A 23,543-nucleotide genomic window follows, 5' to 3' on the forward strand; every position below is an offset into this window, starting at 1 on the left:
CATTATACTGCAAAATACCGCTAGTAACCTCCCACTACCCTCATAGTTCCCATTACAATATAGCACATTTTAGTCTCCTTGTCCTGCAGCTCCTTGATCATCACCTAATTTTTCCATTAAAGGTGCAGGTGTTTGGGATTAAAGACTTCATGTGAGGGTATGATAATAAGTGCTTTCCTTGAATTTAAACAGATGACATCAACACATTATTTCTCTGAAACGAGTCTTTTTTCAAAAATATGATGTTTAGTTAATTTGATGATCTAACCCTGATAAAGCCACGTTTACCCAATAAATAACGAAGCAAAAGCCAGTTGTAAAATCCTGAAATAGTTGCTTTTAGGAATAGCAGGCCTGTCTTTCCCACAAAAGATTTTTTCCCTTTTTTTTAAAAAAAAGAAAAAGGGTAATCACAGAATTAAGTACATGGGAAGGAACCTCTGGGGGTCATCTGGTTCAACATCCTGTCCAATGCAGGACAACTCTGAAATGAGACCATGTTGCTCTGAGTCATGCCCACAGCCACTCAGGGCAACCTGTTCTAGTGTTTGCCCACAAATCCTGGTATACACTGCCATTTTTTTTTTTCATTTAGTAAATATTTGCAATTCCATTTGCAATTATTTTTAAAGCTCTTCTGGGATATAGATTATATATTGGCCCATCAGTTTCAACATAATGAACAGTATAAATTCTATCTCATCTTAAAACACTGCGGTTTCTATTAAAAGAATTATTTTTTATCAGTTGCCTGCTGTTACTTTCACATACTTCAACATCTGTGTGGAACACCAAAGCCAGTATTCATTCGTTACGCATTCACGCTACAGATAAAACGCTGTCCCTAAATTGTCTAGCTTGGACCTTGATGAGTTTGTCCACAGCAGCAGGAAGTTCATTCACCTTCCTTCTTGATTAGCTCAGAATTCTGTGATGTCAGTGTAGGTGTTCTTGAAAAGAGAATAGATTGCCCAGTATAGGAATGTGCAGTTTGAAAGATTTTGCCATCCCAATATTCTCTTTTTACCTTCATCATCAAGCAATGTCAGGCTGATTGACAGCCAAAGGAGATATCCTGAGGAAAGGAAGGTAGCACTCTTTGGCTACTTCTCAACTGGGAAAGGTGGGGTCTGGGAGTGCTTCCAATCTTCTGAGTTGCCAGACACTCTATAATGAAGGGAAACTTGGTTAAGTACCAGTCCAACCTCTGAATGCTGACTTCTGGATCAGTTCTGCCAAAAGAGAGCTATGACCTGTTCTGGTCAGGACTACAGTTCAGGTGACTGTGGGACTAGGTTTCCAAGGTATATCCTGACACACATACTTCTGTTTAGACGTAACCATTCTTAAGTTAGGATCAAGCCTCATCTTGGTATTAGGAGTCACTGTAGGAAGGAGAAGCTGTAGAATAGATCAGTATAAAATCTCTCTGTCCCTGTAACTCTCTTACCAAGAGTATAAATTCAACTTTTGCTAGACAGCAGAGTATTCACATGACATGAAAGGTGGAAGAAGAGAGCCCAAGAAAGAAGTTCACAAACATTCTGCAGTGGAATAACTCCAATCAGAGCTTGCAATCTAGCACAAAAAGTACATCTACAGGAAAAAGTGTACCAGGTTTCTCAAATTACTCTACTTACAATATAGTTTGCTTTTAATAAAGCATCTGCACAGGTGACTTCCTGCAGAGAGATGAATTCCATGTATTGGCCTAAAAGGCTGAGAAGAAGTAATTTCTTCCTTTAAGCTTATTGTCTTTCAAAATTTTTGCAAGTATCCAATCATCTTATGTTTAAAGTTAAGTACTAAGTTCTTATATAGTTTTTCATGTGATCAAAATACCCCCATCAGGACATAACCATCATCAAGGCCACATCAAACCTTTCATGATATCTGAATGTTACTATGTTCATCATCAGTGCAACATCAGCTTTAAACATCACTGCATGTCTCAAACAGATGGGTACTATTCACACCTAAGGAAAAAGAAAGCATTCAGATAAAGTTCTAATACTGGTCATTTAAAAAAAACCTTTCAAATAAAGTATTACAAAATAGCTATTAATGACAGCTTACTCCCAAAAGATCCATTAGAAACCTACTACCTCAATAAGCAATGACAGTACTGCCACAAGGAGGGTCCTCTGATAAGTACTGTCACCCCTCAACACCAGACACCTGCAGTGAAGGTGTTTCACAAGAACTTCAGGCAGACGGCTGAAGCTGCTTAACTATCTAGTACACCTGCCAAATCTAGAATAAAATAATGAAGTGTTGATTATGGGAACACTACTTAATTTTTTCCTTTTTTTTTAAATAGTCTTCATACATTTTTAAAATACTAGCCACATTAGGCACCACAACTATGACCAGAAAGAAGGTATCTTACAACTTTTCAGCAAAACCTGACTGACAAAAACGGTCATGAAATATCAAGTATGGGAGGGTTTTTAAGACAAAACCCTTAACTGTTCTACATCTGTCCTCAAAGCTTGTTTTCTTGCCAAAATCTTGCCTGGAAAAAAAAAAGTTTTGATTGCTTTCATGTACTCTGAGCAAATGGGCCAGCCAGGTCCTCAGTACATATCACCAAGCCACAGCACAGAAGTCCATGGCTCATTTTAGATCACTGTAAGCCATGCTAGCAAGCGAGGCAGAACAACCACCAGACAAACAAACAAAAACATAAACAAGAACCAAAAAGTGTAATCCATACCACCATAATAATTTGGTTTGCTATGAGCAATTCACCTTCTAGATCATAGTATCATCAATTTAGCTAACACAGCAGTGTAACCCATTAACAACTTAGCAAATCTCAAACTCCAGTGAACGAAAGTCTTTCCCTCAAAGAGTAGATATAAAAAGAGAGCCTAAGAATTATAAATAACAGGAAAAAACAAAAAAGAACATGCAAAGCTCAGAAATTTGAACAAATAATCTGTTTACTTTGTAAGTACCTGTGTACTAAGCCTTACTGCAGTAGTAAACCACTGACTGCACTAGCCTGACTGAAAGGCTTACACTGTGTGCTTTGCTGCATCCCATAATTTCTCTAGTCATTTGAACACTATTTCAGGAATGTCCTGTAGAGGTCTCAGACGATTATTCACATCCATAGCATTCTACTGTTCACCAGAATGATTGTAAATGTGTTAACAGTTCATTTCAAAGACTGCAATACTCACAACATGACCGAAAGAGGTCTTTACTCCTTGTCAGATTGCTATCTTGAATTGTATCCTCTTACGTACAATCATTTACTACTCAATGCTTCAGCAAAATATATTTTAAATATTTAATACTTCCATTCCAAATGATCCTTCTTCATCCTGTAACCCACTAAAGCACCACCTCAGCCTGCCACTTGTGCACAAAACAAAGCTGACAACTGCAAAAGAATGTGGGAAACATGAAAGACTTTGGCAAGACTCCTACTGTCCAGGAACATTAAGATACAGAAACACAGAAGAAAAGACCTCAATTTCTGGGTCTTCTCTACAGGTCTACATTCCAATCCAGTAAATTAAAGGGAACACTGTTATTTACTTCAGAAGGCTGAAATTCAAGTCAGACCCTCAGAGATCACATCATCTGAGCAGTATCCTGTTTTCTCTATTTCACTCCAACTCTATGGACATTCCAATTCCAGTTTTGGCAGTTTGTCACTGTTCACTCTGGAATTTAGTACCGAATAGTTTTGTGCCTTAAACTCATACCATTACTTATTCTGCAAATCTCACTGAGAAAAGCCCACAGCACTCCAAACTGGAATTGTTCACCACTGTACAATTCCATCCAAACTCAAAAGGGGGGATAAGTGCAAGTCTTTGCACTAGAAGTCTCAAGCAATAAAAAAACAAAATAGATTTTAGGTCAGATCGTGCACACAATAAAGCTGTCCATTACTGGGGATGTGATTAAAATCAATGCAATGCCTCAGAAAAAATACAATCATACATAATATTTGCAAGGTCATACTTGCAAATTTATCACAAATTGCTGTGCAAGATAGCACGTGTTAAAAGACATCCACTGACAGAATGAGCTGAAAAGGACTTGATTTTTCTTTTTGATAATATGCGAACACACTGAGAACACATTATATAGGTCTTGGGAATGTGGGGGTTAGATTTGGATGGCCAGTGGGCTTAGGTTCACCTGGGAATACATCCCCAAGAGTACACAAAAAGCATGGTCCTTAAGGCAGAACCATGACCTAACTTCTGTCAAAGTTTTAACAACAAATTAAGAACAGAAGTAATGTGTTAACATGTTCCTACCCAGCCACCACTTGCTAAAGAAAATAAGTTACTAAGCTCCTAAACTTCTGAAGGCTCTTGAGTTTCTCACAGGATGCTTTAAAAATAATAAAAAATTTAAATTACATTATTTGGTGCTGTACCAAGAAAAGTTGTATAGAAAGATACCTCAAGCTGGGTATTCACAGTGTAACTCAGCCAAAATGTTTTAAAATTTAAACCAAACCACCATTAACAACACATTTGACAAGAGAAGTACAAGTATACTTGAGTGGTGGATGACTTATGGAACAGAAATGTCACTTAGCTCATGAGGAAATTTTGTATTGTATGCACCTCAGACAAAAACACCAAAGACTATAGGTCAAAGGAGCTTTATAAGCAGTAGTAACCACAGACTATTTCACAGAAGCAAAAACCATTAGATTCTATTACATGTCCCACTTCCCCATTGCCCTCCCAAAAGCAAGAAAAACATTCAAATGTTCCCTTCCTAGTTCAGCTCCCAGCTACTCCAGGTTCACTGCACTATAAACCTTTCTCCATGACAAACTGGTCTCCACTGGATCTTTGTGGAACAGAAACCAAAACCAGCACCTCCTGGTTGGGCTCAGCATCAGTCAGGCTACAATGAGGACAGCAGCACGCACCTAGAGGTCCTACACAGCCAGAACAGCTCATAAACATGAGTTGAATCACAGGATGAGACTGTAATCATTTGCTAAATATCAACATCCAAAAAATCTAGTTAATAAATCTGAATTACATCTCTTTCTCTGATGCGCAGTAACTCTTTATTAACCAACTGAAATTTTGCACAGGGTTATTTCTAACAGGAATTAAGAGTTTTCATAGAGACATTTTGTTAACACCAGCAAAGCAGCAGAAAGTTGTAAGTCTACATAAACATTTTTAGCATAATCAAGGAAATCTGCATTAAGAATGAGGGGACTAGGCTTTGAGTAAGAGTACTCTTTCTTGGTCAGATCATCAGGCCATAAGACAGGCATTTCTGAACTAGACTACAGTTTAACAATTGATGGTATTAAACAAAGGAAAACACCCACCCCATTGTTTCCTCATCAAGAACAAATAAATGTCTTTCCCTGACAATTTTCTGCAGTCCATCGCAGACAGTGAGCAAGGTTACTATGCCCACTTTTTCAGCCGAAGTGGGAGTGTTAAAGAACCACATAGCACATCACCCTGTCCTCTGATGGTCAGAAGTGTGCTAGAGAGGGACAGGCAGAAGCGACCAGAATTGTTCCTCCACAGTGTGATCCCAATAAATACACTGCCATGCAGCTATATGACAGGGGACACCTGCACTCTGGTTAAACCCTGTTACTTGACAAGATGCTACTAAGACACACACCTGCCACATGGCTAAAAGGCAGGCACCATTCATCATATGTTGGGCATATTTACTGCCATATGGCATGATGTGCTTGTACACAATCTGCAGAAAATCAAAAGTTCATCTGCCACATGATTAAAAATACCCGCATCTTTGTCAGACATTCCCAGCTGTATGAGGGAGGTAAGCTCTTAAGAGCTAAGGGCAAGGCATTGAATGAGAGTAAGAATTCTTCACAGGTCAGATCTGTAGGCCATAAGATATGCTTATCTGAACAAGACTACATTTTAGCACTTAAAAGTAATTTAAGAAGAAACAATAGGTGTGTAAAGTACTGTTCCTTTGTTAACTACATGAGAAAGTTGCTAAAACAAAGTGTCCTAGAAGGATTTAGCTAGAATACAGATTCTTCTAGATCTTCTCTTTTATACCAAAAAGTAAAAAAATTTTGGTATTTCTAGACCCTGAAAGCCTGATTAGCAGAACAAACAGCATATTATGGAAGGCATCCCAGTATGGTTGTTCTTTTTGTTTTTCAAATAAAGATTGAAGTTTGATTTAATGAGTTGAGAAAAATAGCACAGACATACCAACGCAGGTCCAACATACAGTATTGTATAGCACACAGCAAGATTACACAGAAATTTGAGTTTGCTGTCCCAAGCCAATACATCTTTACATACCCAAACAATTACTTTGAATACAATATGCATTCAGAATTGATGAGATAAAGTTGCCTTTCTTCAAGTACAAACAGTATCCAAGTTCAAAGGATAGCATCTGATCTTGTTTTATGAGATGCAAATGATTGTTTCAGTTGACAGAATACATTGATACCACTGACAGACTGCCTCTAACCCAGAAGTCCTAACCAACCCAAAAATTCCCAAAGCAAACTGGCCTTTAAAAAAAAAAAAAAAAAAAAAAAATCACACTGCGGGGGGGGGGGGCAATCTCTCCCCCAAGAAGCCATTTCATTACCTTTTAAAAACAAGAGCCAGAGATTGGCATCATCAGGTAAGAACTTCACCATCACTAACGGTTTTGCACAGAAAAAGTCACTGGGAAGAGCAATAGTATTCAGCAACACTCAAAATGTGCTATTTAGAAGGACTCAAACCCTATACCCACAAAGCAAAACCCTGCAAAATACTCAAGCAACACAAAAGGGAAACCGTAACTACTGTATCACTCCCCTCACTACCTGCTCCTTCCAAATGAAGGACAAGTCAATTTGTCCATGCAGACGACTCCCTCAAACACATGAGGACAAATGGCTTCAGTTTGCTTCACACAATAAAACATTCAAAATCTTGAATTACACCATTATTCTGGTGAGATACTTTGCAGCAGAGTCTAAAACATGTTTTACAAATACTTAGGAAAAAAAATGCACCAAAGTCAGAGATTTCTGATCTACTTTCATACACAGTAGAAATTAGCTATTCATAAGAATATTGTCAACAGCCGCACACTCCCGGGAAACAGGATCTAATTCTGCAACCGTGCAATGACAAAATTTCTCTTCAACAAGAGCTTCACAGTAACAAACATTTAAATAAGTCAGTAAAAAGTTTGTAACATCATAAAGGGTTCTTGGTGACAGAAAACATGGTTAGGATCAAGATGTCTGCGACAGTTGTACTGCTGGTTCACAGCAAAGCAAAGGTGAACACAAAGACAGATGCAAGAAAACAATGGCGAAATCCAACAAAAGAAACGGACACCTAAGACGACAGTTCCGTGGCAACTAGGATTGATCTGCATCTGGGTTTCTACAGCACCACTCTCCTCTTTTGCTCCCAGCTCTGGACTTGCCTCCTGCCTCACACCAGCACTAGTATCCATTCAGTGACATAATAAGCTGATGCTGCTGGAAAACAACCCTAAAAACAAGGGGTTTTGTTTTAGCCAAATCATGTCCTGGGGTCAGTTTAGTATTTGGTGGCATGAGAGGGACAGGTAAACAGAACTATGACAGTCCAGACTCTGTGGGCTGCATTACCCCTCTACAACCCTTTTCCACTTCCCTTGCAGGTCGCTGTAATAAGAATTTACACATCCTGGCATAACAATTGTGGAATCTCAGCATTATTGCTAGTCGTGCCTTTCTGAAAAGGTGTCACCATGGAAATATTACGGTATGTTGGTCCATTTTCAACCTTTTCCATTACTTTCATGAGTATTCTTCTATTTTTCAGTCATCTGTGTGATATAAAAATTGTGAAATCTCAAATACCTAGGCCGAAAAAAGTAGCAAGAAAACCAAAACACAACCTATTTCACAAAATTCAATTTGTGTCTAGATGTTACAAACATTAGTAAGTGGAAGTAGAGAAATCTTCTTATCTTATTAGAATAATATGTTCAAAGCATAGAATTTTAACTAAAAGGTTGAACACAAATTATTTAACTGGAGGAGAACAAGAACTCCTAACCTAATTTGTACGGATCTCTAAAGTTGTAAATAACTTGTCCTATTTGATCTCTATATTGACCCTTACCTGTAAAAATGAAAACTTCTTTCACAGCCATTACTTCAAAGTAAAGCCAGTTCCCCTTCTCTGAAAATGTAAGATAGTTCTGAAGGATTTCTTCATTTAACCATATTGTAGTAGGACAACATCTCTAGCAAACAGCTCAGCTCCATTCATTTGAGAAAAGGTCTATTTTCCTTCATGTGTACAACTTCTCATTAAGGCTTACATGGTGCATGACAACTACAGTAATGCTATCTTGTAAATTAAGATAGGTTTTAATCAAAATAGCTCCAGTAGGCAAGTACTACAGACATAGGTCTGGATAAACCACAGTCTAAACCACTTACCCAACTTTACATACCAGGTCACAGTCCTTGGCTTTAACCAGTGGTACATACTTTGCACACATAAGCAAATACTCCATAGCATTTCCTGACTTGTTAACTTCACATGCTCTGAGATGAAAGACACAGTGCAGCCTATCACTCCCAGCGAAATAAAGAATAAAAGTGTTATCTCAGAGTTACCATAGTCATTTTCACTAATGCTAAAATCAACAACACATAGCCCCAAGCAAATGACAGACTGGTTAAAAAACCCACATACACAATCACTATGTATTTTAACACTGTCTGATGCTATCACAGCTATATTAGCACTGTAATATTAGAATTTTACTTTATACTGGATAAACAAATAAAGGTGTCAGAAGTTCAGACACAGCTAGTCTCTCATTGCGAGTTCAGTACTTGCATCACAGGTTTTATTTTTAATAAATATGCATCAATTAAGTAAAAGCAGTTCCGAACCTGTCACTGAAACCGGAATGAGATACCAGACAGTTTCACAGGGAATATGCACATTCCTGAGTAGACAAGGAGACAGGAACAAATTATGTGGAGCTAGGATAAAAACAAGCAAATGATACTACAGGATGTAGCAAGGCAAAAAAAGATATTTGGGGGGAAAAAAAAAAATCGTTGTCCTGTCTCACTACAGGATTATTGCATATTGCACATCTTGCAGTGTCATGAAATGATCCTCTACTGATTTTCCAAAATAGGCAGGTGACTATTTCTTAAGGTTAGAATTTCATAAGGTATGTTGAGGCAATCATTTAACAGCTCCACGTCACCACAAACGTAAAAGCCCCACTCCCTCCTCAACTACTAGCAAACAAGGGACATGCAAGGGAAAATAGAAAGGGAATGAGAAAGGGAACCTTTCAGTGATGGTTTGCCATTAATTCATTCTTAGCAAGCAGCAGCCTAAAGAAAGGATTTATCAGGTAGTTGCTCTAGTTGTACCTTAAATCAGCAATATTAAGATTTGCACTTAAAACAGAACTAAGATTCATCCCTTTCAAAATGTAATGACTAACACTTCAATTTAACATCATTATTCTTCAAAGGATAGATGAATCGTACTCCTATTTCTTGCCTAAATTTTGTTCCCTCCCACCCACCTAGAAGTTTTAACATTTCAGAAGTTTTTCCTGTTTTAGCTGAAGTCCTGCTATCACCAATTTCACACAGAACTGTACGTGCCTCAGGCACCAGACATTTCAGATAGTAAAAGTTATTCTACTCATCTGTCACGACACAGCTTCCATGCAAAAAAGAGTCCATCCAAATGTATTTTCCAGTCTCTGATGATGCCTCCCATCATGCTATTCTCTTTTTTTTCTTAGCCTCTTATTTGCTACCTTTAAATTTTACCAGCACAGTATCTTACATGCCTCCTATTTCTCAGAGTCTCCACTGTGACTGGAAGCCTTCTACCAAGCACCCCTGTGCTATGGTAGTGCCCAGAAAAGAGACAGGATGAAAGTTCCCCTGTTCAAGTAACTTCAACCTCAGTATCTCCCCTCCTCACAACCTCTGCTGTTCACAGGACAAGAGAAAGCAAGCTCCAGTGAAAAAGTAAGGAACAAAGTGCCCTTCTTTTCTAAGGGAAAAGAGCACAGAACATTTAATTGGTGAAACCTAAGAAAGGTTCCGATTCAGACAAATCTTGCACAAGTTAGAGAATTCCATGATAAAACTTGTAGTGTTTTCACCTCCCCAAAAGATGAAAGCAACAATGGAAACTGCATTCCCTCTCCGCATCAGCACAAATAAAACTCTCTCACAATCTCTTAACTCATGAAGTTCTCTGTTTTCTGCACATCCGATGTTTCTCAAGCACTTCCTTGGTTATATGCTTAGCAAGTACACTAGAAACATTCTGGCAAAAGTACACTACAAGCTATTTCAAATGTACAAATATATTTTAAACAGATTTTTCTCCTCAGTGGAAAGAGATGTGAAAAGGGGACAAAAAGAAAGGATAGTTTTGTTTTCATAGCAGCTCACTCCTTACCACTCTGACAAGGGTGCAGATAAATTTTTTTTTTTTTTTAAGATCACTTGCAGCTTCAGAATTTGTGATGTAGAACTCATTTTAGGCGAGCTATTAAAAAAAAAGATACCTGTTTTGAGTCAGTGGTGATCAGTAGCAAAGCATGGACAATTTACTATGTAGAAACCAAGATATGAGAAGCCCTGCATTCCTGGTGAGAAACCCAAACATCATCCAACTGCTGCAGATTTGAGGGTACTGAGATTCCTATCTCCTGTGCCACTCCTCCTTGGTGCTCTAACTCTGTTGGTTCCACTAAGGAATATAACAAAACATGAGGCCTACTTAAAATGTGTTGAATGATGGAAAAAATGAAAAAATTTCCTGTTCAAATTTCTGTCTTTACCCCAAGCCCCTCTTAATTGTCTATCAGAAAAAACCCACACCAATACCTTACTGTAAATCTACTGAGTTACAAGTCCCAGGAACTTGAAATCGAGTTTCAAGGTAACTTCAAAGATAAGCATGAATTCCTCTAACCCCTTCTCACCTTTTCATCTGGCTCATCCTCTTAAGTCCATAATCGTCTTTTTATAACTTTGTCAAGTAGTAGCAGGATACAATTCATATTTTGGGCTATTTCCCTTCTTGCAACAAACCGGTTTCAGAAGAACTGTCAAGACCAGCAAGTTCTCAGTTTGCTGTAGCGTGGAGGAGTCATAAACAAAGAAATAACATCTATATATTTAGGGAGTGAAAATGTTACAACTCCCACATTCTTGCCTTTACTCTCTTTCGCACACTTTGTATCTTAAAGTGCCTGCTCTTTCGGGCCACCAGTCTTCAAAACAAATCAACCCAGTACTCTAAGCGTTTGGAGAGAAAAATCACTGTTGAATAGCACAAAACATTAAAAACCCCTGAAGAACAGAGGAATTCAAATAGCTTCCACAACACTCCTAAAACACAACAAGCCAAGTCACTCTTGCCTTTACAAGTGTGAGCTTCTCTAATGTCAACGGGATTACTCAGATAATTTAAGTGGGCAAAACTGAAAACTGAGCCCCAAGCTTGAAGCTGATGTGATGTTTTCTTCACAGCTGTACACAAGGCTCTCATTATTGAACAGACCTGCACCATATAAGTAGTAACAAATACATGTACTATCAGAACAGTCTAGAAAAGCACATGAGAAAAAGCATCACTATATTAAAAAAAAACAACCACCACACTATTTTCTAAGAAGCTTTAAAATACGGTATTTTTAACTGTCAGCTTATTTCTAGAAATGAATATTTTAAACCAGTAACAAAGAGGCTCCTAATTGTGCTCAAACACACCTGGCAACCCACAGACATATGGTTGATATCTCAGAGCTCTAGTCTTCAATATTTGTATTTTCTAAATCAAAGAGGATAAAAATTATTTTAAAGCATCAGATGTAACTTTTCTACTATGTAATCATCCAGGGAATGCAGTGTAACAACAGCAGAAGGAGTATTGTCCATAAAAACTTATCTATTCTACACCTGCTTTACCAGTGAAAAATTTTAGGAGCCCACATGCTATAATATTCCACAAGTACATTATGAAAACTTCATGCCCTCCATCAGAGAAAATAGTTAAAAAAAAGTCCTAAAGTACCATCAAACAAGGGAACACATTTTCAGTCTTTCTCTAGAATCCATTATCTTAATTTTGACAATTTAAGATAAGTTTTAGAAACAACACGAATCCAGATTTTATTGTATTGACAAACTTGGAAGATCACTTTTCAGTTTTTCTGACAGCAAGCCCTAATTATGTTCTGTATGGCTTCTGAACACATACTCTCTAAATATCTGGAAGATACAATGGAATCTAGAGCAAAATCATCACAGGACTTTGACACATTTCTTACTCACTTTTCCATACCAGGTCACCAATACGGATTGTAAATATGGATATTGTAAATACAAATACTGTAAGCTGCACATTAAACGGGCTTGTCAGTCTCTCTTCTGTGCAGGCAATTCAGCTTCACAGTTGAGCCATGTACACTAAAGCATGGATTCTCTCAAGCACCTAGGGCAAAATCTCTTTTTCTCTTTGTTCTGAATGACTGACATAGGTTAACAATTATTTCAAACACCACTCTTTCTGAAAAAGGTCTTTACTTCCTTAGTTCTCATTACAGATTATCAAGTCTCAGGGCTTGATTTCTCTTTCGCCTGTAATCAAGGTATTAATGAAATAATATTTATCCTATCCCTATAAGGTGGCAAACATGCAAGTGTTACTCAGCCATCTACTCTGTTAACGAGAGTGAAGACTCAAATTTTACCACCAAATACAAATACCCTTGAACTTTTCAGGACTACAGAATGCGTCAAAAAAATTTTAGATTAGCATACTCATGAGGCGGTATTATAACGAGTACACTCCACTGTCACATTTTGCTTTACCTCAATCATACCATCTTGTATTCTGCTTTGCAAACATAAATTAAAAGTCTAAAACTAAGCAAAACTTCAAATCCACTATTTCTAGAGACAGAAAAAACAGCAGTTTTTATTGTCTGCAGTAAAAAAATAAATACCTAATCACCTGAGAAGGCCAGGTATAATAAAAAACACTATCCTGTATATCTTACCACCTCACTAATATTTACAAGGTGTTTAACATGTTTTGAAGTACAAAGGAATTTAAGTATTAAGTTTGCCACTACTGGAATTTGCTGTTACAGCAATTAGGACAGAGAAGTAGGCCTAACACAGCATATGATGCTCGTCAAAACTTTCCCTATGCAACTTACAGCCAGCAAGCCTTATCACAACTACCTTTTCTAATTTCACCAGAGAAATACAAACCAAGGCCTTAATTTATAATTCAGTGCAGCTTGTGCCATAAATTTATAATGTCTTTTTAGAGGTTTTTTTTTCTAATTAGACTGCACTGTTTTCAATAGCATAGTGTGTTTTCATAATACACACAAAGTTTTGGTTTTTAATTACTTTTCAGGACCACTTTGGACAAAACAGACGTTTTACGATAGGTATCTCGGGCGTCTGTTATCCAGCGATTAAAAACTGCCATCGAAGCCTAGCCGAAGAGCCAGAATCCCTCCCCAGCTGGAAGACCTGCCCTGGTGACTCCTGGGCGAGAAGCCTTCGAGCTGGTTACCTCCCTCACCGAGGCACTTTCAAAGGAGGTTTGCCGATTTACGGCGCTGAGAGCTGGGAAGGACAGCAAACACCCCGGGCTCCGGCTGGCGGGGGGCTGAGAGGATTTGGGCTTGCTGAGGCCTAGCGAGAACACGAGGCCTCCTGCAGCCCCAGCTCCTTTTCCGCCAGCAGCGCAGACCCCTCCGGACAGGCGGGCCGGCCCGGCCGCGGGGCGGGCGGTCCCCGGGGCGGGGGCCACGGGAGGGACAGGCGTCCGGGACGCTCCGCCGGCCGGGAGGGAGGCGGCTCCGCACCGAGGCGCCCGGGGGAGAGGGATGGCGAAGAGCCAGCGCCCCTCGTTTGGGAGGGACTCGCAAACTTCCGTACCTGTCGCGAACTCCCCAAACGCCCGCGACCCCCCGTCGCCTCCGGGAAGAGCTCTGCAGGCTTCCCCCCCACCCGCCAACATCAACTCAGGCAACGGGGTTAAGAACAGGCTGTGCCCATGCCGATGGGAAGGAGGGCACGGCCTCCCCGCCTGCGAACAGAAGGTTCTGCTGCCCTCCCCCCGCTCCCCCGTCCCGAGGGGCACCGCCCGGAGCTGCCCCAGCGGCGAAGGGTCCGCCGGCACCGCCCGAGCCCACTCCCCCCTTGGGCCTCACCACCTCCCTGCCCGCGTACCCACCTGTCCCGGGGGTCGATCCAGCTGGTCTGTTTGGTGTTGTGGTCGATGTAGAAGACTTTGCCGTCGTAATCCCTCGCCTCCTCCCAGCCATCGGGTAAGGGGAGCTGCCCATTCCCCGCTTTCCTAGGCATGGTCGGGCGGCGGGGGTAGCTGCTCCATAGGGACAGAAAGAAAGACGGGAAGCGCGAAAAGCCCCCACCCGAGCCGGGGGGACGGGGAAGGGGCCGGGAGCGGGGGCTGGGGGACACGCAGCGGGCCGCCCGCGGAAGCCCAGGAAAGCCGTCCTCCGCGGCCGTATCTCAGTCCACCATGCCTGGGCTGCCGCCTTGCCCGCGCCGCGGCAGCCCGGGTCAGGGTTGCCGGCGGAGCCCAGCTGCCGTCTGGGCGCGGGGAGCCCGGCTGAGCCCCGGGCGGCCGCGGCCGCCGCTCATTAGCATGAGATTAGCATCCATCTCATCTGCATGCACATTCCTCCAGCCGCATTCCTCAGGGTTAACCCTGCCGGCGCTGCCCGGCGCGGCCGCCGCCGGCCTGGGCAGGCCCGGGCCGCGGATCCGGCGGAGAAAAGCCTCCAGAGGCAGAGCGCGTGGGGCAGGCCGGAGGGCAGGGGAAGGTGCCAGGGGGGCTCCTCCCGCTTCCGAACGGGCTCTCCCCGCGGCGCGCAGGGGCTCGGCCGGGCTGGGGGTAGGAAACAACCACCTGAGGGGGACGGCGGCCTCGCGGGCCGGGCTGCCCGCCGCCGGTGCCCCCGCGCCCTCCGGTCCCGGGCACTCAAGCCCTCCGGCCACGTCCCCGCAGCCTTTTTGGCAGCTGGGAGGGTGCGGCAGCCCCCCCAGCCACCACCGCCGCCCCCCCGCGGGGGAGAGCAGCGCGAAGGGGCTGCAGAGCAGCGGCCGGGGCTGCGGCGCCCCGCCGTGAGGGCGGCCCGGCCCGCCGACCGACCGTCCCTTTGTCTGCGGACTCGCTGCCGGCCCCGCATCAGGTGGCGCGGGAGACTTCGGCGGGGGGATGTCCGGGCCCCGGGGGGCACGCGGAACGGGCCCCGGGGAAGGGCGGTCTTGCGACCGTCTCCGTGCCCTGAGTCGTGGCGGTGTCGAGAGAGTGTCTTTCCCTTCCATTCAGGTCCCGCTAGCCTTGCCTCACATCCCTGGGAACTCTCGCTGAACTCCAGCGAGGCTCTAGAGTTCCTCACAAAGACCTTGACATTTAAAGTACCTGAGTTCAAAATTTAAACAAAAAAGGGACACCCCCCCCCCCCTCCCTTTAACCCTGGAAGTACCTAAACTTACCGCCTTTATTTTATTTTCTTTTTGACAGAAGCACCAGCGGAGAATATGTGCACACACCACTTGTGCCCCGAACTGTTCTGGCCTAAAAAGTAGACAGCTAAGTTGCATTAAGTATAGAAACCAGGTGTGAATTACTATGTGTTTATCTCACGTTTGCCACAGGAGAAGAGTACTTCAGGCTGGTTACCATGGTTCAGCTGATAGAAGGTAACTTAATGAGCTCTATTAATTTGCATGTGTATCTGATTCCCAAGATTTGACACCAGAAGTAGAGTGCCTGTGGGGGAATATGACTCCCTGGTTTAGCGGTGAAGACTCCTAAGTAAACCAAGTTTTAGTACCTGTTTTCTAGAATGTTTTATTTCTTTTTGCTTAAAGTTACTAGTTTAAAGTAACAACATTTTCCTGGGAGAGGAAGTCTGGGATCCAGAGCTGGCCGTTTTTCTTTTTTTTTAATCTGTTTATCTACTCTATTACAGCTATCTTTAGCATTCAGCTCTATTAATTACTCTTCTGAGACAATTTACACTTACTAAGTACTGGACTTGTTCAGTGCGTAACAAGCTGTTGCATTCCAATTCAGAGGCCACATAGCTGACAGTTAAGCATTTCGGCTGTACTAATTCACAGGTATCTAAGTCTCATTGTTGGATCTGCTCCTAAATAGAAATAGTACCAGCATGATAGGATTTTAATTTAGCTAACTGCCAATCTGGTAGAGCTAAGACCTTTATTATTTTAGTCATTCTACTTATTTTATTCTGTAACACTATGCAAATGGCTCGTACGCCTCCCCAAAATACCTGTATGTTGAGCTCCAAACTATCTCGAAGATTTTATTTTACTTCTGTTGCATTAAGGTAATGTGCAGTGAAACTACATATATAAAGTAAGGCCCTGGTGGTTAACAGTGGAGAAAAACTGAGCTGTTCTAACTTCTGGATCTTTGTAAGAGTTCAGTCACTTAGGGAAAGCAACAGGATCATTGCCTATTAAAGTGACAGACTCATTTATTTTCATTGAGAATATTAAGTTTCAATGAGCTGATTGGTTTATAAAGTCCAGTCTTGTTTTCCATCGGTGTAAAAAAGCACATTTAATATCCATTTACATTTGTGACCTTTTAAATAGTCTAATTTTATAAACTTGTTTATATGTAACATCCTACAGTCAGAAAGTACATGTGGCAGTTGTGGGACAGGATAAACTGAATTTCCTTTTCCCTTTTAAAGTTCAGTTTTAGTTATCAATAAGACATGTTGTTATGTAAGTTGATAAAAAGCTATAGAGGATATACTTTTCTTTCTGAAACTAGCTGCCAGTGACTTATCTTTGGCATTAACAAGGAGCTTTTATAATTATGCAGCCTTTTTCATCCTGAAAAAGCAGGCCTGTTATACAGCAGCACTCCTATACTCCTGCTCTCTAAATAACCCACACAAAAGAAAGCATGAGATTAGAAAATCTGTAATATCAAGACAAAACTGAAACATCTTTTATGTCAATACTTCCCCTGAAGTTAATTATGGCACCTAAGGTAATAGCTAATTCCTATTCTATGTCACCACCAAGGCAGTTGGAACCACGTCTTTGTTTATTGTTCAGATGAGATCCACTTGGATGTGGATATGGATCTGATTTATAACCATCTTTACCAGGGTAAAACTTCTCATCAGAAACCATCAATATTTTCATTTGCACAAATAGATCAAAATTGCAGTTCTTAATTTTTGGAAATGAATATACTAAGATTGCATAATTGTCTAATTTCTATATATATTCTTGTGTGTGCATATACAGATGTGCTTACACTTAAATATAAACTGTTGCATGGTAAGGATTAGGTTCTCCCCTTCCTCCCTCCATTTTCCATTGTTTGAGTACTTCATTGTGTTTGTATTTATAGTCAGAGTCTACAATCCAGCATGCTGGTTTAGCACTACTTAGGAATGGCAATATTTGAAGTCAGACTGCTAAAAAGTAGGTAATGTTTGTGTAAATAAATGACAGACCTTTAATATTACCAGTGAGAACATTTAGCTTTTTGAAGGACTGCTATTGTTGTACAACAGAATCCAATTATCCTCTCAGTTTTCACTCTTTTGCAATTTGGACTGGTAGAAAATAATTTCTTCCACTATCTTTGATAGTTTTTTATATGTCTAATATAGGAAGGCAGAATAAATGTTCATAATGATCCTTTTTAGCCTAAAATATGCTATCAATTCTAACTAAAAGTAGTTTTGCAAGTATACCTCCTACATCTCAACTGATAACCTGCCTAGCATTTTGTGCTGACATTGTCAGCTGACAGCATGCCACAGATTGTTTGGCTTAATAGCATAAGACAGCATAGTTCAGAAGACATAAGCATGCTTTAATTCAAAACATAGAAGGGTGCATATGAAGGAGTTGTCCAAAAGCACGGAACAATGTAGCTATGGCATGACTTAAGTATTTATCAGTAAGTGTGATAAATAACAAGATACGCTCAATGAAAAGGAGCTAATTGTTCCTCTCTTTTGCTTTGCATATGCATGTTTAACTGGTCTGGAGAAGTTCACGTTGTAAGTAGTACATAGTTAAAGGATTGAGTTAAAGGGAATTAGAATCCTAACTATTTTGTGTCCTTTCTACTTACTGTTATCAGCTAGGAGAAAAAATGTTTATGCGAAAATTTGAAACACAAGTGTGGAAGTGGCTGAATCCAGAAGGGGGGTCGGCAAAGGCAAGTGGTTGTGCCCCATCACATAACAAGAAGCATACCCTACTCAGTCTGTACTAGTGTAGCTAATCTCCTAATACTATCTGCTTGCTTCTTTTTTCACAGTAAATCTGTTCTTGGGACTGACTGTGATCAAAAAAGGTGTGTTTGTACCCTGTCCTTCCATAACAAGAGACTCCCTTAACTTGATGATCCACTAGAGTGATGTCCCTGAAGAAATTTACAGCTGTTACAACTCTAACTTGTACCATCCACAAATGGCTCTGAATCAAGAGCCACAGCTGTCTCCCTGAAATCTACATAGTTCAGCCGCCACTGCTTTCAAACAGAATTGGAGTGCAGAATGAATTATGAAGTATGGTGACAGAATTAATTTCTAAAAACATCTGACAAAAATGTTTGAAAATATGTATTGGTTATGTTGGGTTTCTTTAGACACTTAAACACAGTGTTTAGTGTTGTCCAAATATGGATGACAAGTCTGACTTCCCTCACATATAGCTACTGTAGAACTCTAAAAACCAGTATTTTCAGCATTATAAATACTTGTTTATTTATCAACAGTGAATTTTATCTGACAGATATGTTTTCCAAAAAAACCCCACCAAAAATAGGACTACTTTATGCTGCGAGATTTTTACTTTTAAAAAGGGTTTAAAAAGTCCTATAAAGAAAAACAGGGTACATGCATGAGGAAGGAAAGGAGGAGGAGGAGTGCCACTTATACTGTTGTCAGCTTGTGATGCATGTATACATCTGAGAGTAAAAGATGTTTGAATAATATTGTTTCTGGTTGAATTCATGATGAAGCTCTGCAGAAGCGATGGAGAGAGAACAGCTTTGATAATGTTTATGTTCATTCAGCTTTTCTCTTTACTCCAAAGCCTGTTCTTTCCACCGATATTCAATTGGACAGCTTGCTGCTGAAGTAGGATGTTCTACAAAGACTTCCCAGAGTATCAGCAAAAAAAGACCATACCAGGTTCTGCTTCAAATGAATATATACTAGCTTTTTCAGAATTTTGGCCTTATTTTTGCTTTTAGGTATTCATAGGAGAAAGTAATGAGCAATTACACATTTTGAGTCCTTGTAGACATAATTCTTATCCTATAAATCTAAAAATACATGCACAGAACAATTTTAACTGATTGTTAGTCTGATTAGAAGTTTAGGGTAGGTAGAATGGAAATGATGTGGTAAAAGCTTTGTCTCAAACATGACTACAGAAATGTGAGTAATATTTTCATGGTAGTATCTTCTCAAACTCACCCCAAACCACTCATTAAACTAAGTTAGCATTCTGTTCTGTTAACTTTGATTCATACTGCTGATATTTCTGTGGACAAAGAAAAAAGAAGATGGAGAATTTTGGTAGTTCCAAAAACCCTAGGGTTGATGAGGTCCAAATTAGCCTCTGAGGCATATTCCCACAGAATTTCTTGATGCAGTCTTGGTATGTTGTCTTGATGTTACATCTTTCATAGAAACAGTCTTGCTGTATTTTTTAAATATATCTCTGATGCTTGTACACACAAATTTAACTTTACTATGTTTCATCATATCTATGGAATTGTGGTGTCTATTCACTGCTGTCTAATGGCTTTGGAGAACCACAAAAGCATGCTTGGTCAGCCATGAGGGTTCCCAAGAGCCCGGTCTTCTCTTTTGGCTGCATTTAAGATGGAAGTAGGCCAGCAATAGAGGATTTCAGCTCATCGGCAGGGAGGGAAGAATGAAGGAGTTTCTCAATAACAGCTCCTTTGGTGGAGAACAGCAATTAATTTCTTCAAGTATTTAAGATACTCCATTAAGTAGTATAAAAGTGCACAGGTTTACAGAGCTAATGCTTTTAACAGCCCCTCTCTACTGGTGCAAGGAATAAGTGCTCCCACCACAGCCAGAAGAAAGGACTTAATGTACATCTGCTGTGTTGTATCTAAGGGGGGCAATGGATAAAATACAAAAAAGAATGTGTTAGCAATGACTTCCTGAAGTACATTTTTTTTCTGTATCATCCATGTACTTTCAGAAACACAGTGCAGTAAATGAAGTAGACTGGTCTAATTGACTGACTACTTAACACCTGCATTACAAAAAAAAAAAGATCCTCTGACTGATGGAGAGGCTTAGGGAACCTTTCTTCTAACAAATGAAAAATCTTATTTGAAACACAGAACAGGTACGAACCTGCCAAACTACAATATGAAAAAAAATGCTTCTTTTCTCCTTCACCCACTTTTCATCTCTCCTTTCTCCTCAAAAAACTACAGTTTCTTTGCATGAGTGCAAAGTACTTTGACATCTATCCTGGCCAACAACAAAGGAACCTCAATCCTATGTTATTGCTAACCAAGGCTAAAAGACATGCTGAAAAAATAAAATCTGAATCTGTGCAAATTTATAGCAAAAATGGGACTGATGCATCAATACCAAGATTTAGTACGGCTAGACTGCTAGAGATGTTGCTGAATTATATGAATCATCGAATGGCAATTTTCGTTCTAGTCTGATTATCCAAAACCCAGAATCCCGATGTGTGCACTTTTTGGAGGACTGAACAAATTTAAAGAACACAGTAATATATTACTATTTCCACTTTGCAGTGGACATAAAAAAAAAATGTGTTAAGTGACTTGATGGAGTAAAAAATACCTAAATGAAATAGGATAGGGATTAGAACATAGGATGCTTTCAGCTCCTGAGCTGAATCTGTTGAACTGCATTGTGTCATTTTAATTGTTTCAATATGTGGTCTCAGAAATACTTGGGGTAAGCTTTCTTATCATGGGGAAAAGATTGTAATTCATACAAAAATTCCTTTTATTCAATATCTCATTCCCACGTAAAATGTGGTGTATAAAAGTTACCAATTCCATATGGTCAAGCATATGTTATGAAATGCTTGTGTCCACATATGAGACACATGACAATTTTTCAACAGCTCTCTCCCTTGAATTTCTTCAATGGTGGAGTAACACAACAAAAGCATAAATTGTAGTTAGCTGTACTTGTGTGTTCATAAATGAAATACACTAATAAAGAAACAACCTCCAACAGCATAAAAAGATTATACTGAACAATAATTCAAAGAAAATAATTTGAAGCTAGGCAAAGTCTGCAAAATGTAAGTATTAAAACATAATCCTCAGGCTATGAAATGTCAGAGCTGTTGCTGATAATCAGCTGTTCTGTGAAGGTGTGAATGTAAAGCCAAAGGATATACAGTTGATGCTTATACCAAAGGAATCACAGGATGGTTGAGGTTGGAAGGGACCTCTGGAGGTCATCTTGTTCAACCGCGCTGGTTAAACAGGGCCATCTAGAGACGGTTGCCCAGGACCATGTCCAGGCAGTTTTTTTATATCTCCAAGGATGGAGATTTCACAACCTCTTAGGGCAATCTGCTCCAGCGCTTGGTCACCCTCACAGGAAGAAAGTGTCCCCTGATGCTCAACAGGAACCTCCTTGTTTCATTTTATGCCTATTGCCTCTGGTCCTGTCACTCTACATCAATGAAAAGAGCCTGGCTCCATCTTCTTTGCACCTTCCCTTCAGGTATTTATATACATTGGTGAGATATCCCTGAGCCTTCTTGTTTCCAGGCTGAACTGTCCCATCTCTCTCAGCCTTTCCTCATATGTGAGGTGCTCCAGTCCCTTAATCATCCTTGTGGCCCTTTGTTGGACTCTCTCCTGTATGTCATGTCCATGTCTCTTGCATGGGGAAGCCCAGAACTGGACCCAGTACGCCAGTTGTGGCCTCACCGGTGCTGAGCAGAGGGCAAGGATCACCTCCCTCGATCGCCTTGGATCACCAAGGATCACCTCGGCCATACTACTAATCCAGGGTGCTGCTGGCTGCCTTTGCTGCAAGGGCACTTTGCTGGCTCATGATCAGCTTTTTGTCCACCACGTCTTTTTCTGCAAAGCTGCTTTCCAGCCAGATGGCCTGGAGCATGTACTGGTGCATGAGGTTATTCCTCCCCAGGTGCAGGACATTGCATTTCTCTTTGTTGAACTTCATGAGATACCCGTTTGCCCATTTCTCCACATCTTTAAAGAGCACAAAAGCGTGCCACATAATTCAAACATACTAAAATGAATAAACTACTACACTGCAAACTGGCTTCTTGAACTCTAGACCAGAGGTGCCCCTGCAAGCGAGCAGCTGGGTGTTTAGAATTAGTGCTGCTTTCCCTTTAGTCTCACTAGACAATCAGAAAAAGAGATAAACCTCCTCAGGACTGCAGTCTCTGCAGCCTTCAGTGGTATCGTGGATGTCATCACTCGCAAAAGACCTTGGTTCTTCTATGGAAGCATTAATACATGTTTGTACAAGTCAGTATGCCACCTTCAGCAATAGAAACAAATAGAAGTGTTCTTTTATATAAAGAAGAAAAATGGTGTTTTCAAACACTAGCTCAGAAACTCTCTGATTACTTAACCATTGATACCTTTTTTTCAGAACATAACAAACAGGAAAGAAGTATGATATGCTTACGCGGCAGCCTGCTTCCCACTCTGGGAACTCAGAAACAATTAGTTTGGGTTTTTTTCAGATTGCAGAATTAGGCCTTTCAACCTGAGGGAATAAAGTGGAGTGTATCTTCAAAATGTAGCAGAACAAGGGTTGGTTGTTCTACAGCTTCCATCTAGTTTCACCCCATATACTTAAACCAAGATGCATGGTAATTTTTGATATATCACTGATGGCGGTGGGGGCAGGAAAGGTAGTGTCACCTTTTTCAGTGGCAGGTGCTGGCTCCTGCTCTTTTCCTTGCCTTCCGCTTCCCACCTCCTTTCTTCTTACACCTGCTCCCTCTGACACTCCTGTTGCTCTGCGGCCGTCGGCTCTGATCTGCCAGGGCCGGGGCTGCAGCAGAGCTAGCACTAATGGACCTGGCTTACTTCAGGCAGCTGGTGTGTCTCCGTGCTGCGCTCCGCAATGCGTGGTGTCGTAACTATATCAACCATGCTGCTCCCTTCTCTGGAGCATCCCACAGCCCCACTCCCTGGAACAGACTTGTAAGTGGCTGTAGTCACCTCCATACCTTTTGCTGTGAACAGCTGGCAAAGGACCGCGCTGCCAGCAGGGACATCTGCTGTTAGAGTCGGTGGCTGGGGTTGCTACTCAAACCATCCCACTCTTGTGAGACAGAAAAATAGGGTCAAAGCCAAAACAGGCGTGTTCGCCCCTGGATTCTGCTTGGGAAGGGCTCTGAGTGGAGGTGAATATGCTTCATGTCCTTGGGTGGCCTCGAA

The 23,543-nt window shown here is 41.0% G+C and overlaps 1 protein-coding gene and 1 long non-coding RNA gene across 2 annotated transcripts in view; one reads left to right on the top strand and one right to left on the bottom strand.

Moving 5' to 3' along the window:
• Window positions 1–14,398, bottom strand: part of WWC2 (WW and C2 domain containing 2) — a 104,450-nt gene extending 90,052 nt beyond the window's left edge. The window contains exon 1 of the mRNA XM_059817429.1: window positions 14,268–14,398. Within this exon, the coding sequence (XP_059673412.1) occupies window positions 14,268–14,398 (131 nt within the window). The remainder of the gene's footprint in view (window positions 1–14,267) is intronic.
• LOC132317020 (uncharacterized) lies at window positions 14,323–18,283 on the top strand. Its single transcript, XR_009483983.1, has 3 exons — window positions 14,323–14,361; window positions 15,585–15,763; window positions 18,207–18,283. It is a non-coding gene; the product is annotated as an uncharacterized LOC132317020 (long non-coding RNA).
• The last annotated feature ends 5,260 nt before the right edge of the window (window positions 18,284–23,543 follow it).

Source organism: Gavia stellata, chromosome 5, assembly GCF_030936135.1.
Source record: "Gavia stellata isolate bGavSte3 chromosome 5, bGavSte3.hap2, whole genome shotgun sequence".
NCBI classification, from domain to species: Eukaryota; Metazoa; Chordata; class Aves; order Gaviiformes; family Gaviidae; genus Gavia; species Gavia stellata.